A 16,533-nucleotide genomic window follows, 5' to 3' on the forward strand; every position below is an offset into this window, starting at 1 on the left:
CTGGATGTGAAGATGGGGTCAAGTGTAGGTCCTGTGATGTGTGCGGTTGGTGATAAGTTGGATGAGACCAATGCTGCTCATCCTTTCATGGAGGTTTCCGGTGTTGGTGTCGTTAAGGTCGTCGAGGTGAAAATTGAGGTCTCCGACGAAGATGTAGTCATTGGAGTTTTGGAGTTAATGGAGAGCGGGACGATGAATTTGAGGACGGTGACACAGAAGTTTGGGCAAGATCCTGGAGGTTTGTAAGTGAGAGTGCCTCTGATGGTCGTTTTGCCATTGGTTTGGAGTTGAGGTGTTCCATGATATGGGTGGTGTTGTCTGTGGTGGAGGTGCAGTGGATGGTTTCTTTGTGGATGATGGCAATTCCACCTCCATGTTTGTTGAGGCGGTCTCAAGTGCTAACTTGTAGCCATCGGATGTTGCTGAGGAGATTGCGGGTGCAGATGCGTTGTTGACACATCAAAAAGAGATTTCCCTTGTGGCTCACATATTTTGTACATTATGACCTGGTTCACATCAATATTACATGTCCTTCAAGATATGCCAATAACACGTTTTTTTTGGATTTATATTTACCAAATTTTATTTCTTTTTTATTTAAAATATATATATATCAAAAACTTTTTTAGGTGCTTTTTTTATAACATTTCTTTCTTACAAATTCATTATACTTTTCTTAAACAATTTTGACACATAAAAACATAATTCATCATCTAAGCACTTTTTTACGAATTTGTATACACAAGAATTATAAAATCCACCCTGACACCACCACTTAAATCACACACACCAACTATTCATACATACACTCGCATACAATTCATTTGTCACCCAAACACTCTTTCTGTATATAAGGTTTAACAGAGAAAAAATCTGACTGAGTAACAACCACAGAACGAAATGTGGGATTCCACGCCAGGTCGACGCGCGTTTCGGTGGGTTTGTACCACCTTCCTCAGGACCTCAACAGAGTCACTTTCTGCTTATCGGGTGGATACAGGGTATCCTCCAAGTAATGAGACTATAAATCACGGAGCCTGCTGATATCCAAGAGGATACTCCTGTTACTTTTGGCTCCCCATATAGGAATCTTTGTAGCAGTAATCTTTATTCAAACTATTTTCTGGGCGGCTTCACTCTTCCAAATCATATACAACCTTTGTCATCAGCGGGAATTTCTTATATTCTGTATTTTCCTAGTCACTGCGTGTATTTCTATTGTCATAGTTTACTTTATTTTGTTGGCCATATTCAGGAGAGATTTTTGTATATAAGACCACACTTTTTCAAAATTGCCAAGTATCACGACAAAGTTATTTGTACCTGTCCGCCCAGAAAGCTGTTGCTTTATATTTTCCCCTGGCCCTAAGTAAATTTAGAGGGGGTCACCATTTTCATGCTATTGCAGATGCAGTGTTGAGCCAGGTCTCAGTGAGGAAGATGACGTCGGGTGTGAGGGAGGTGATGGGGTCCCATATCTTGGTGGCGTGCTTACCGAGTGATTGGGCGGTGAGCAGGAGGTGGAATAGTTGTTCTGACACAGGCATGGTCGGCATGGTTGTGGTCGTCATGCGTGGGGGTTCTCCGGTGTTGCAGGAGAAAAGGCAGTGCTGGTGAGAAAAAGGTCCTACTGTTGATTGTGGAGAGGTGCAGCAGTAGTTGTTGTTGGAGAGCCTGGAGTCCAGGACTCAGAGCTCGACGGCGGAATATCTGTGAGTAGTGGGAGAGGCAGGGTTCCTGGTGCTGGGCAGGGTCCAGGTGTGGACTTGCGCAGACAGGCCTGCATTTGGCATGCAGGCAGCACGACCGCACTGTGGCCTTTATTAGGTATGTCTTGGGAGAAGGGACTGGTGTTGGGAGGCGGTGGGCGGGGCAGTCGAGTGCAGGAACTGGGAGGGTGGTGTGGCGGGGAAAATGGTGTCAAAGCAAGCAGGCGGAAAATCAAACAGAAATGAAAACAAAGGCAGTACAAAACTAAACAAGTGGAACAAAATGAAACCAAAATGAGCTAAGCAAGGTTGAGCACAATAACACAATAACAAGTAAAAAGTTCAGAAGTCAGGGAGGCAGTGAAGCAGCAAGGGCGGAGCTGTCCCGAAGGCAACAGACAACATCATAGCGGTATTAGGAATAATCTGAACCAGCCTTGAATGATATCATGCTGGTGATACGAGAGGTCAAGCTTACACTGGAAACTAAAATAGACTCTGTCACTATTAAAGTCAATGGGCCCGATTCACAGAATGAACTTACTACTTTTGGCATTCACAGAATGCACTTACTACTTTTGGTATTCGCAGAATGAACTTACTCATTTCGGTATTCACAGAAGTTAGGACTACTAACTTTAGGACTCCTAAATGCCTTCTGTGAATACCGAAAGTCTTAAAATTGGGATTTTTCTCAATTTAGTAGTAGTAAAGTTAGGACTCCTAACTTTAGGATGCCTAAATGCCTTCTGTGAATACCGAAAGTCTTAAAATTAGGATTTTTCTCTATTTAGTAGTAGTAAAGTTAGGACTACTAACTTTACTACTACTAAATTGAGAAAAATCGTAATTTTAAGACTTTCGTTATTCACAAAAGGCATTTAGGCATCCTAAAGTTAGTAGTCCTAACTTTACTACTACTAAATTGAGAAAAATCGTAATTTTAAGACTTTCGGTATTCACAGAAGGCATTTAGGCGTCCTAAAGTTAGTAGTCCTAACTTTACTACTACTAAATAGAGAAAAATCCTAATTTTAAGACTTTCGGTATTCACAGAAGGCATTTAGGCATCCTAAAGTTAGGAGTCCTATCTTTACTACTACTAAATAGAGAAAAATCCTAATTTTAAGACTTTTGGTATTCACAGAAGGCATTTAGGCGTCCTAAAGTTAGTAGTCCTAACTTTACTACTACTAAATAGAGAAAAATCCTAATTTTAAGACTTTCGGTATTCACAGAAGGCATTTAGGAGTCCTAAAGTTAGTAGTCCTAACTTCTGTGAATACCGAAATGAGTAAGTTCATTCTGTGAATACCAAAAGTAGTAAGTGCATTCTGTGAATGCCAAAAGTAGTAAGTTCATTCTGTGAATCGGGCCCAATCTTCTCAGGAAAATTTGTGACAGGGTCATGCACATCACAGACATTGACCTCAGTGCGAGCTGACACTAAGCCATTGTAAGAAGTAGTAGACCGACCCTAAAAGGACAATGCAGTAGCACAGGTGAGGCTCAAAGACTATGAGTGAAGATCCAGGAGGAACAACATTAGAATCGTTGGAGTGCTGGATTGAGGTGAGGACTTCAGTATTGCACTGTTCTTTGAAGACTTTATCCTCAGCACCCTCAAACCAAAGGGCTCTCAAAAGTTTTCTTCCTAGAACAGCCCTTAGAGCCTGATTCTGCCCTAAAGGCAGGGAGCCTCACTCATCCGCATTTTCAGTCATCAAGATTGCAACACCATATTGTAGCTAGAAAAACAGCAAGATTAGTTTCAGTATGAAAATGTGGATATCATGATTTTCCCAAATTTTACTCTTAAAGTCCAGCGACTGAGGTGTAGCTTTGAAAGGTCAAGAGGGCATTGTGGAAAAAAGAAATATAATATATGATGCTATTCCCTGTGAGGCTGTGCATTTCAGAAGGCAAAACTTGAATTTATATAACACCAAAAAAGATTGGGAATGGAAAGAAGGATGGAGACCCACTTGGAGGAGGCAAGGAACTACCAGACTAAGCAGGGGAAACATCACTCCCAGGCATACAGAGGTGAAGGCAGTTGGGGACCACCGAGATCACGAAAAGGAACTGATGGGCACCTTCCACCTGGCAGTTTATGTGCAATGTCTGCAAGCAGAGCAAACATCTCAGAGAACATGACAGGCAACCATCAGATTAATACATACTGAGTGAAATCGAGAGTTGGAAGGTCCTCTCTTTACTTGGAGGGGGAAGATCCTAGAGACAAGCGGCTGGTGTGAGTCGGGGGAAACGGGAGGAAACACGTACAAATTAGAAACTTGACTTTGGTGACTGGTTTATCAACAGTTTGAAGGTAAACAAGACTTTAGAAGAGACCTGGGTGCTCTGGAAAGTACAAACTGTGAATGAAGATTGGAGGAAGTGGCAGCAGGTTTTGGTCAAATAGATTAAGAAATTACTCATAAGCTAGCATGTTATTTTTGGGTCAAGTCGCACTTAGCAAGTTGGGGTTGAAGGTAGTTTGAAACCTGCAGCGCTGGGAAGCATGGACGAGGGCTTTGGGATGGAGTTTTATAATTGCAAATGCTTTTGTGCACTCTGTCACCAGAGAAATCTCAAATCAAAGATTAACTTTCATATAGGAGCACACCAAGAGGGAGAGAGAGATGAAGAGGATCAAACTCAGGCAGAGTATCAAAAGAGATCACCAAAAAGACATTGGGCATGCTCATAAAGATATTCTGTCCTGGGACTTTAATGGCTTGGCCAGCAAAATCAAAAGGGGGATAATTTACCAATACCTCAAAAGGAACGGGCCAGATGTTGTCATGACTTAAGAGCCGCTCGCACAAAGGAAATAGTTGTAAGACTCTGGAGAGGGGCGGGTACAAAGCTATGGCCCAAACCAGCTTTACATCAGGCTCAAGGGGAGTCAGGATACTTCTCAGGAAGACGATACCCTTCATGCCACAACAGACATGGACTGACACTTAGGACGGATATGTAGCTTCGACGGGGTTCTGGAATGGAATGGAATAACCCTAAAGTTTGGTCCAGGTATCTATCTCCCAAATTACAGTCCTCAACCCTAGATTTAATTGGCTCTCTGAAGCCACAAATGCCAGAGGGTATCCTAATATTGCATGAGGACTTCAACTTACTGCTACATGATCTAGACAGAAGATTACCATGGGGGAAATAAGGTGACTGGGCGCTTAGCAGACTTCTTGATGCAATGGGACTAACTGACATCTGGCAGGCACAGCACCTAATATATGTGCAGTCCTATTCCGAAGCACACAGTAATATTTCACAGATTGATTACTTCTTTACACAACATAACCACATAGTTAGATTCTGGGGGCGAGATTTCATGCTTTAGGGATCTCTGACTACTCACCGATGTGAGTAGAGCTCCAAGGGATGGAGCTAAAATAGGCCTAGAATCTGACATAACTGTGGACAAAGTCACTTAGTCGATTAGAGATCTACAATCAGGCAAGGCACCAGGTCCCAACAGTTTGCATGTGGCAATTTATAAGGGCATGAAAAGTAAGCGTTCCCCAGATATTCTGCAAATGTGTAGCGAGGCCAATTGCACAGGGCCTGCTTCTGTATTAATCAGCACCTTGCAACAATAGTGACAATACTCAAGGAGGGCAAGCAGCTTTCGGCTATACCTCATACAGGTGCATATCTTTGCTCAATGCAGAGATCCTTGTAAAGGTACTGGTAAGTCAATAAAAAAGGTGGTCTCTGCTCTTGTACACCCTGACCCTGACCAATCAGGCTGGACGTTGGAGACAACAATAGTTCTGTCACTTGATGCTACCTAAAGTTTTGACTCTCTGGAATGGTCCTATATGTTTGAGGTCTGGCAAGCATGGGATTTGGCCTACGATATAGATAGTGGGTGAAACTATTGTACCAGAAAGCAATGGTGGGGTCGTTGGGGTGAAGGTGAATGGCACCTAGTCCAGCCTGTTCCAGCTTGAGGGGGGCACTCTGTGCCTCATGATCTTTGCATTGGCTATAGAGCCCCTGGTATGTTGGATGTCAGTAAAACCCTTAGTGAAGGGACTACGATTGGAGAACACGTGAGATTAGAGAATCTCACTCTACGCAGACTATGTTCTGTTGTATGTTGTGCAGCCCGAGATGACAGTTGACGGACCTCCAGACAGACCTACAGATCTCCACGTTCATTGGCAAATATTCAAGATACAGGATTAATTGTGGAAATCCTTGCTTCTTCCTCTGACTAAACGGTCTCTGCAACAGTTTTACGAATGCTCACTGACTGTGCCCCTGCAAGGCTTAAAGCATCTGGGAGTATATATAACCCAAGACACAGAGGAATCCTTAGGCCATAACCTGTACATTTCATTACAAATTAGCCATGTTCAAGATGATGGCCCTACTCTAGTTTCTCTACATCTTCAAAGACACTCTCAACAGGGCCCCACAGAGTTCTTCGGGAGGTGAGTGACGGAGGTTAGGCTACTCATTTAGAGTAGAAAGTGAGTGAGTAGTGGAGTGGTGTGGCTCACTGGTTAGAGGCGGCAGACCCGGGAGCAGAGGACGGCCTGGGACCAGGGTTCAATTCCCGATGCGGCAGGGTCGTGGACCAGGGTCAGCGGACTCGATAATTCTCACCTCGGTGCCTACTCTAACCAGGAATCACACTCAGCAACTCTGGGCATTAGCTTGCCTCATCTCCACAACGGCCCCCCACATACGCCGGGGATGCCTGGTTTCACCTTGGAGATACCCAGTAGGGACCATCTCACAGGGAAAGCCAGGACGGGTTCCCCAGCGGTCTACTGCGCAGAGATACTCCTTCGGGAGTCGATTCTAGCGCATTACAAACCCACAATTAATTAATTAAAAAAGCCACTGCACATCATGTTCAATAAAATGACGTGGGAGGGCTACATTGGGGGAGGGGTAGCATGTTCCCAGACATACAAAAATATTATTTAGTGGTAGTGAATGAATAGGCATTTTCTTCACAGCAGTATCCAGGGTTTAGAATCAATTGACATGCAATGGCACCTAGGGCATTTGCCACAGCCCTCTATAGAGCTAGCCCGCTTAAGGAGATGCCCTGCAGATCAGTACTTGAAGTGTGGAGAGAGGTGAATAAATGCATAGGGTGGGAGGGAGTCCTGACGAGTCAAACGCTGCTTTGAGACCGTGATATGTTAGCAGCGGTTGGAAATTTCAAGTGCTTCCTAAAATGTGACCATATGGGAATTAATAAGCTAGGTGACCTCTGGAAAGGAATTGAACCAGTCCCCCAGATGCACTCCATTGAGGATACCAGTTGGCTGACACTGGGACCTACCAATATATTCAGATCAGACACACACTACCATGTCACATCACTGGAGGCTGGTGATAGAGGAGTCCTTTTCACTGGAAGATATAGTCCTCTTTAAATGCTCCCCAAACTCTTTGGAAAAGTTGAAAACTGATTGGAAGCAGCATGTAGGTGAACTGGATGACGATTGGGAGTAATCCTTTAGAGCACCAAGAAAAGTGGTAATCTGGATGAAGATTGGGAGTAAGCCCTTAGAGCTCCAAGAAAAGTGGTAATCAGATCAGGGTTCTGACTCATACAGACAGCTGTGGATCATACATAAATCATACTATGCAAGAGTACTTAGAATGGGGAAGACTGACACCAGTAGATGCACAAGAGGATGCAACTAAAGGGGCATCTTCACATATATGTTATTGTCTTGTGAAGCACTTCTGGATAGGGTTGAGTTATCAGCTCACAAGTAAATGGAGAAGCTGAGTTGTTACTGCTAAGTGTATAAGGGGATGAGAGCCTGTCAAAGTGTTTCAAAATAGTCAGCAACTTATGCTGAATCATGGCAAGAAGAAACCTTGCCAGAAAGTGGGGAGCGAATATTCCTTCCGAACTGAGTAGCCAGAAGGAACACATTGGCTGGTGCATGCTGGCTGAAAAGCATATCTACCAGGGAAAAAGATTCCCTAAAAAGTGGAAAACATTATGACAACCGTGAAACCATTATTGCAGCACATTATTGTGATATTGTGTGCTCTCTTTTCTATATTACTTGCCTATTCCTTTAAGGAGTCAATACAATTGGCAAGGTCTTCTGGTTTGAACTGGAAGACAACTCTTCAGGACAGGATTAATGTTTATAGAGTTGTTCCTCATTCATCTACTGGGAGGTCTCCGTTTGAATTATTCAAGGGGAGGGTTCCTAATACCTTGTGGTGTCCAGGGTGGATGAAAAGAAATAAAGGTCTGGTGGATAATGATATAGGTGAATGGAGAAAACAAAGAGTTGGACAAACAAATTGCTCGAAAAGAATATTTTGATAACAGAAAATGTGTAAAATATCAGGAGGTCAAAGTGGGTGACTTAGTAAAAATTAAGACACCTGTTGGACGCAAGCCTTGGTCTAAATACACTGATGTCAGACCTGTCATAAAGGTTTTTAGGAATGCAATTAAGACGAAAGATGGGAGGATATGGAATAAGAGTCGTGTGGTAGTGGTCAATTCTAAATTATCTGATCCAGATGTGTGTGTGGATGACAACGGTACAAGTAATACATTTCACCACACTAACTACAGTTCTGGTAATGGGTCCAACATGTTGTTAACATATAAAAGGAGTCAAAGAGCACGTAGGGCTCCTGTCTACTTGAAGGATTATGTTTAATTTTTATTGTAAAGTTTTATTGCATGAAAATTGTTCTTATTTATGGTACATTTATTCTTTTGTCATCTTTCTTCGGTTTCTGTTTTGTTAGGAAGTAAGATATGTGATAATGTGTGCTCTTCTATATTAATTGCCTATTCCTTTAAGGTCATGGAACCTATGTTCTGTATTCTTGATTAGAACGTTGTTACTTGTGCTTGTTCAGTTGACCAGTGTCCGTTAGTGGCTGAGGTTAATAAAACCCACTTACCGGCTTTATGATGTCCAGTTTGTTTATTTAATGTGAAAGATACCACATTTATAACTGGAGGAAAAAGGGGATTCCTATTGATACAAGACCCTGCATTGTTGTTGTCATGCCATTGCATGAAGGCAATGAATTACAGTAAAAAAATGACCAAATAGGAATGTGATCTATCACTTCTCTCTGGTGAAACTCAAATATTTGATTATATGGTGACACTGTTTTGTTAACCGAAAATGTTAATAATAACCGGAGGAATGTGGGTCCTATTGGCCCATATCACTGCTCAATATTGAAACAAAGATCCTGGCCACTATTCTTGCAATGTGCCTTCTAACAGTTATTGCCCCCCTGATCTATAGAGACCAATCAGGTTTTATGCTTAAACCTGCCACCCAATTTAACTTAAGACACCTGGCTAATTGGATGGATACGGTACAGGGCCGAGATAGCCCCCACCTGCTCCTCATGCTCGACACTAAGAAGGCGTTCGACACCATTCATTGGCCCTTTATGAGATCCGGTTTTATAGATGACTCCCGACATCTAGAGCCCGAACGCATATCGCTGTACGCTGATGATATTTTGTTGTACATTACGGACCCGGATGAGATACTGCCCAAACTTCTGCGAATCTTTGAGGAATATGGAAGTCATGCGGGGTAGAGGATTAATTGGAATAAATCTACCCTATACCCAGTGGCGGGGTGGTGGAACCCCAAACCTACCCAAGTTGCCTGAGATTGTCCCTGGAAGGGTTTACATACCTAGGACTTTATATTACTACTAACTCAGTTGCTACCTTAGAACATAATGTTAAGTGTATCCTTTTTAATTTTCAAGACGATGTTAAGAGGTGGAGGAAACTTCATCTAATGATCATGGGCCGGGCAGCTATGTACAACATGGTCACACTCCCACAGTTGCTTTATATTTTACAAAACTCCTATTGCAAAATAAACTGAGCAATTAAACTCTAAAGGCTATACGAAACTTTTGAATGAAAGATTTTTATTGTTTCAGTTAATTAAAACCACAACAATACATTTTAAAGGAATCGACTAATGTGTTTAAAATTTCTTAACATATATGTACAATCTCTGTTAATATATTCTATAACACTCTCCGTCTAAAACCGAGTTTGTTATTTAAAATCGAATGAAGTGTAATAAAAATGCAGTCTGTCTAGCTTAGTTCTGAAGTTCTTGATTTTTTCCTCTTTTATGTTCCGGAGCGCTCTCTGCCCGAGCTACCACAGTTGTGTTATCCTTTTGTTGACAGGGTGCTGTGGTGTGTTTTAGCGCTTGGGAGTGGGCTGCAAGGAACTTTAGTAATAGGCAGTTCAATCGCGTGTCTGCTGGGTTCAAGGTTGCCATAATTGCAGATCTGCACGTATACGAAACTTGCAAATCCTCCCAAATTATCATGCATCATAGTTGTGATAAAAGCTGTTCCAGAAGAGGGTCATCTGAAATGAGATCTAACAAAAAATTGGCAACAGCTGTAGATAGTGACAGCATAGTCACATGATAACAAATCTTTGAAAGATGAGTGGGATATTGACCTACTAGCAGAAAAAGACTACCATCAGCATTTATGAGTAAAACCACCATCAACCAAACTTTTTGGATGAATGGAAAGCAGATATCTTCTCCAGTTCAATTTCAGATGCTGATCACTGCTACTGCTACTTTTCTAATTCCAGAAAACACTTTTAAGTGCCAGGTCAATTTAAAAGGGTGTATGACAATCAGATACAGACATACTTCTGCAGGGTCCAGTAGAGAAAAATCAAAGCAAACTTCAGTAAGAGCACAGAAGAAGGAAATACCAAACCCATACAACAGGGATTAGCTGGGACTATGATGAAGCTACCAATTTACACCATGATTGTGATCAATAGTATTGACCAAGGATCAATGCCAGAGACTGGAATACCCACCCTTGAAAAGGAAAAAGCTACACAGGAGGATAGGAATACCAGAATCTGTCCACGACAAGTGAGGGTGCCAAAACAGAACTATTTGGTGAAGTCTTGGTGGTCCAGTGGGTTTTGCCCTGGCGTTTACAAGGCAAAGGTCTGTAAGATTGGTATTTTCAAGTGACCTCAGAATGGGTGCTGACTCACCATTCCGTTCAGCCCCAATGAAGAAACCTGAGACCAGTTGGGTCCTTAACCTCTCTGTGTACTAAACTGTAAACCAGATACCTGATCCATGGATGGCCATTTAACTTGCCACTGATAATCTCATTGACTACATCAGTGGAACTCCCATTGTTTGGGTGGTGGTTTTTTGAGTGAGTGAAAAAATTATGCTTTTTTAAGCAGGAAGCTCAGCCATAAGGGCTTGGGTCCATTGAGTGGCCAGAGTAGCACCCTGTGCCAGATACCACAGAGCCAGACATATCATAGCAAGGGTGCTATTCAGTTGCGGCTGGTGCAGGTAAGGGTGGTGGAGTGGGGCGGGCGGGGAAAGTCTACAGATGACAGAATAGGTTTTATTTATTTATTGAATTTTACCTATTCCGCCGTCTGTCGACTTGCCGCCTCACCGCGCTTACCTGCGCCTGCTGCCGCTGGTATTATACATTGTCTAGCATGGCTGACCATTGGATTGAGTCCAGCGCCAACAGACATTATTGTATCGTGCGCAAATAACTGTTATCGGTCCATCAGTGTTGACCCATTAACTGAGACTTTCTTGACAAGCCATTTAGTACACCTGAAACTCTTGAAGTCCAGTTAACCTGAGGGACGCCGAGATACCCCGGTTTGGGTGAATTGTGCACGTTATCAAATAAAATCATGCAGTCATTCATTCATTCATATTGGCAGTAGGTGCAGTAGTCTAGTACATCTAGTGCTTTGCACATACATGCTTTAAACATGTTTCGGACCTTGTCTTAACCCAACAAAAAGGGCTAACACATTCCCTCTTTCTTCCAGTTTCAAATCCTTTACCTTTATTTTTATCATCTTGGAAATAAATGTCCTAGGCTTCTGTGAGGCTAGAGTAATAACTGGACATTGAGTTTAATGGTTGTTATTTGCTGTGTTGTATTGTGTCTGATTTTGTAAGTGCAACCACCTCCTACAGTAAAGTCTAATTGCTTGCCTTTGTTTTAGCCCTGCTAAGTCAAGTGTCCAAAAGACCCAAGAAAAGATTTCGAAATCAGCATTTTCTTATTTGTAAATACAAGCACTGGGGATGTTTTGCAGTAAAAAAGACTTTGTCAGGAAAATAATACCCTGACAAAGCATAAGTACTTAAAAACACTGCAGAGTGTAGGAAAATGAGCACAATCAATGAGGCCACAATGCGAAGTAAAATGACTTTCGTGTCAGTGTTTGCTTTATGCTAACTTTGTACAGGAGACCTATTAATTTCCGCCTTAGTGTTCTGGTCTGCACACAGGGGATGTGCTCTGAATATTGAAAAGGGATGAGGCTTTATAACCAGATCTTGGTCTGAGCAGAAATGTTCATAACGAACATGATCTCATAATAGCAAAGAAGATCAGCCGCACACAGCATAACAAAGAAACTGATGCTACCCAGAATAATTAACACATTTCTATTCATCTTAAACCTTGTCCAGACAACGCTTCAGAATACTCTTAGAGATTCACTGCTGTTCAGCTCCTTGTTATACCAATTGAGAAAGGGGTGAAGCAATACAGAAACACGGGGGCCTCATTTACAATGAATTGCTGTAGTCTTTTTGCTGATCTGCCCTACGCCTATTCAAAAGGGGAGGAATGCACCGTATTTACAAGATAAGGTGCATTCTTTCAGCCAGCACACTGTTTGCAGCCTAGCGCCAAAGCAGGCACTCTTGCACCATAGTGCAAGGGCGTCTGTGTTGTTGGCGGAATTGTTTTTTGCCGAAAGGGGCTCCTTCCTTCACAAAAACAACCCATAGAGGTGTTTTCCTCGTTCTACACATGGAAAGAGGAAAAAACGAGGAGAAATTAAAACACTTGTCCTCGTTACGCTTGCTATGGGGAGGCGTAAGGTTTTGGTCCTGCCCCAGGTTTACATGATTTTGTAAATCTGGGGCAGCGTCAAAGTCCATGGGTGCTGCGTGGGAACACCCACTGCAACGCCCATGGAGATAGAGTAAGGCAAGGCAGCACAAAGTGCTGCATTGTGTTGACTTGCTTTACTCCATATCTACGAGGCCATGCAAAGCCATGCAGGGTGTCTTTGCGTCACTTCATAGATATGATTGAGAGGCCTGCACCACCAGAGCGTCGAAAAAAAGTGATGATCCAGCAGCGCAGACCCTTTGTAAATAACCCCATGGACGCACTTGCAGGTCTTTTGATTTCTCCTTTTGCCTACAGGTAAGGTTCCTTAAACTGTAATGCAGCACCCCCTAGACTCAAATAAATAAGTCTTTTAGTAAATCTGAGCCCTTTCTGCTGATTTTTTGAGGCGGAGCCCAGCAGAGCAACTGGGCAGAGGGCATGGAGCCTGCAGTGAGCAGTATTGGCGGGACTAAGGGGCTTATTTACGAGCTCATTGCGCCACCGCTGAGTCACTTTTTTTGACACACGGGCGGCGCGAAGTGCAGACCCATAGCTATGAGGCCACGCACAGCCACTTTGCGCGGCTTTACATGACCTTGTAGATATGGAGTAAGGCAAAGCAGCACAAGTCACTGCGTTGACTTACTCTGTGTCAAAGAGGCGTTCCATGGGCGTTGCAGTGGGTGTTCTCACGCACCACCCATGGATTTTGACTCATTCCCAGATTACAAGGACATGTAAACCTGCGAATGCGTCAAAGCCTACGTCTCCCCAGGGGGGGAGGTGTAACGAAGAGAAAGAAAAAAATGTCTCCTTATTTGTTTTCCTCATTCTATGTGTATGTGTATGCACACATAGAAGGAGGAAACGCTTCCATTTATTTTTTTGTGTACAGGAAGGCGTCCGTTCCTGCACATGTACAATCATTCCTACAACACAGACACCCTTGCACCATGGTGCAAAGGTGCATGCTTTGGTGCAAGGCTGCAAATTGTGCGCCAGGAATGCACCGTATCTCATAGATACAGCGCATTCCTGCCCTTTGCTTTTGAAACAGGGCAGCGCAGCAAAGTGACTTTCTGCGCTGCCCTGTGTCAAAACTAGTAGGTAAGCTCCTCAGTTCACAGAGGCTCTACCTTAGCAGGGAATGCTGCAGCTGGGATATGTCTTCTTGTGGCACAGGGACCAAGAAGGACACGAACACCAGGCTGCAGTTTGAATTTGACTGAGGGCCCAAATGGGCAACTCCCTTTTGTTGGTCTGATCCCCTGACATGTGACGCTAGTGGGGAATGTGTTTGTGCAGGTGTGAGTGACAGCCCACTAAAGGAGGAACAGTCTTTCCTAACAACATATCCTGCTGTGCGGACGCAAAGTCTGTCCACTACGGTTCTGCCACAGGCAATAGTTACGATTGCCTGGCGGACCCACCACGCATCAACATTATGGTGGCGGTACCTAGGAGGTACCCTCCGCCATATTCCAAGTCTGCCTCCCCACCAGCCGGTGTATGGCAGTGAAACCTCCATTCACAGGCTGGCGGGGATTGCATTTGGGGGCCCTTAGCGGGCCCCCCTTGTGTTGGGGAAGGTGGGTATGCACTGAGGGGTACCCCTCTACATTTCCCTGCACCAGGGGGCAGGCACCACGTGGTGCCTGCCACGTAGTACAGGGAAAATGCACACACAGTATTTCCGACATTGCGGCGGGTGCTGCAGCCAGTAGCACCAGTCACAATGTCAGAGATACACGAAGCGACCGCCACAGTTGCAAATGAATTGTAATCTTGTTTGCGGGACCGCCGCAATCCATGCAAACGGGCCCAAGCACCGGCACGATGGCGGACGGGCAGAAGTACGTCCGCCATCGTAATGACCCCGTAAGTGTTTTACTCACACAACCTGAGGTTCCACATCCACAATCGGGTATGTTTTGAAATTGTTTCCACATGTCAGATAGGGCCAGAAGCACTCTCTCAGACCGAAAATGCTCTCTTGTTTGCAAAAGTCCTGGAAACATAAGAATTGCCATTGTTTCCAAGGCTACCACCTGAAACTGACAGGCCATGGAAGGTGTGGACATGTGTTTGAATTATTTGTGGAAGTGATTGACCAACATATAATAATGTGTTTGATTTTCTGCTTTTCCAGCTGAACCTCTTCTCTCAGTCGAACTCCAGGGTATTCGAGTCGCACAGTTTTAACAGCATTCTCAATCAGCCGTCGCGCTATCAGGTAAGGCTCTGCGTCACGGCCGACGCGCCGGCACGCGCGACACAGTTCTTGCCACAATGTGATAATGAGTTTGTCAGCCATGGAAGCTTGTCACTGCTGTAATGAATTGGGGGTTTCACCGAGCGTTGGGATATAATGCTGAGTGACTGGTGGCGGAGAGGGCATGTCGAGCAGAGAAATGGCTTTGGATTACTCCTCGAGCATGAACAATAAGCTTCACTGCCTCGGTATGTTTCCTGATTGGCAGCTGGTGTTAATTAAGCGTAGTCTGGTCCGCTTTTACAATTAGTTTAATTTGATAGTGGATGGTTTTCAAATACCAAAAATGACAGTTGAATCTTAATTGTGTGTCTGATTTGAATCAAGGGATTGAGGCAGACAAAAGTTGACATTGGGAGAAACTCATGTAAACTCGGGATACAGGTTCACCAAGTCATTGGTGGGTCTTAGGTCAAATAAGCAGTTTCTTTTGGATAATGTGCCACGGGTGTCCCAAGGGAAGTCTTATCAACGTGTGTGATAAACCCCTTCCCCTTTGGGAAATAGTGCTAGCAGCCTCAGTAAGTAAATGTCCAGAGGATTTTCCAACTGGAAAACTTGTTTTGGTCTTTAAGATAGCACAGGTTCCTTTAAAGAAAACTGGGCTGCGCTGAAATAAAAGGTTTCAATTTGCAAATGTAGTCAGCTGCCCCTTGCAAGCCACCATCCCTGTGTTTGTAACCAAATGCAGAGTTCACAAATTGCGACCTGTCTAATTAATATTTGTGAACCCCTACGAATGGTCATTTTGCAAATCGACTTAATAATACATAAGTTAGTTTGCAGCCGGCCACCAGCGCCTGAACACCTCTCCGGAAGTAGCTGTTCACTTTACAAATTCTGGTATTTCATATTTCATTTCAGAATGAGATACTGGTTGCAAAAAGTCGCAGTGCAATTTGCGACGACTTTTTGCAACCAGTATCTTAGTACTACTCGCCCCATCTTCTTTAACTTTAACATTCCTCTAAGAAAGACGAGGCTGCTCATTGGACAAACATTTCAATAAATCACGATTTGGGCAGTTTGTGTGGAATGAACATTAACAGCACAATAATCGCTACAGAAATATAAACACTGAATCTAAAAAATACTTTAATCACTGCTTGTTTATTCACACCTATTTAACAGAGCTTACAATTCCATTTACATGACTCGTATAGACACTTCAATATATATTACTTATTTGGTCCACACAAACTTTACAACGGCTCCTCCTTTTGCTGATTTCCCCTTTCCCTGCAAATATTGAATTCATATATTTTTCCTTGAAACCAAAAAAACAGGATAAATGCAAAATATTTTAAAATTTCAAAATTTTCTCTGTGTGAGCTATTGAGTGGTCAGTCACGACGAAGCCTGTTCATTCCACAGTTATATCCAAATATAAACCTTTGTACTACTCAGAAACCACGTTGTACAAATGGGTCAGCTATGTATATATATATATATATATATATATATATATATATATATATATATATATATATATATATATATATATATATATATATATATATATATATATATATATATATATATATATATATATATATATATATATATATATATATATATATATATATATATATT

At 43.0% G+C, this 16,533-nt stretch overlaps 1 protein-coding gene across 1 annotated transcript in view; it reads left to right on the forward strand.

The window, feature by feature from the left end:
• Positions 1-16,533, forward strand: part of TRPC3 (transient receptor potential cation channel subfamily C member 3) — a 678,274-nt gene that overhangs the window by 622,675 nt on the left and 39,066 nt on the right. The window contains exon 10 of the mRNA XM_086962211.1: positions 14,818-14,901. Coding sequence (XP_086818337.1) covers positions 14,818-14,901 — 84 coding nt within the window. The remainder of the gene's footprint in view (positions 1-14,817; positions 14,902-16,533) is intronic.

The sequence above is a fragment of the Lissotriton vulgaris genome, chromosome 3_1 (assembly GCF_964263255.1).
Source record: "Lissotriton vulgaris chromosome 3_1, aLisVul1.2, whole genome shotgun sequence".
Lineage (NCBI taxonomy): Eukaryota > Metazoa > Chordata > Amphibia > Caudata > Salamandridae > Lissotriton > Lissotriton vulgaris.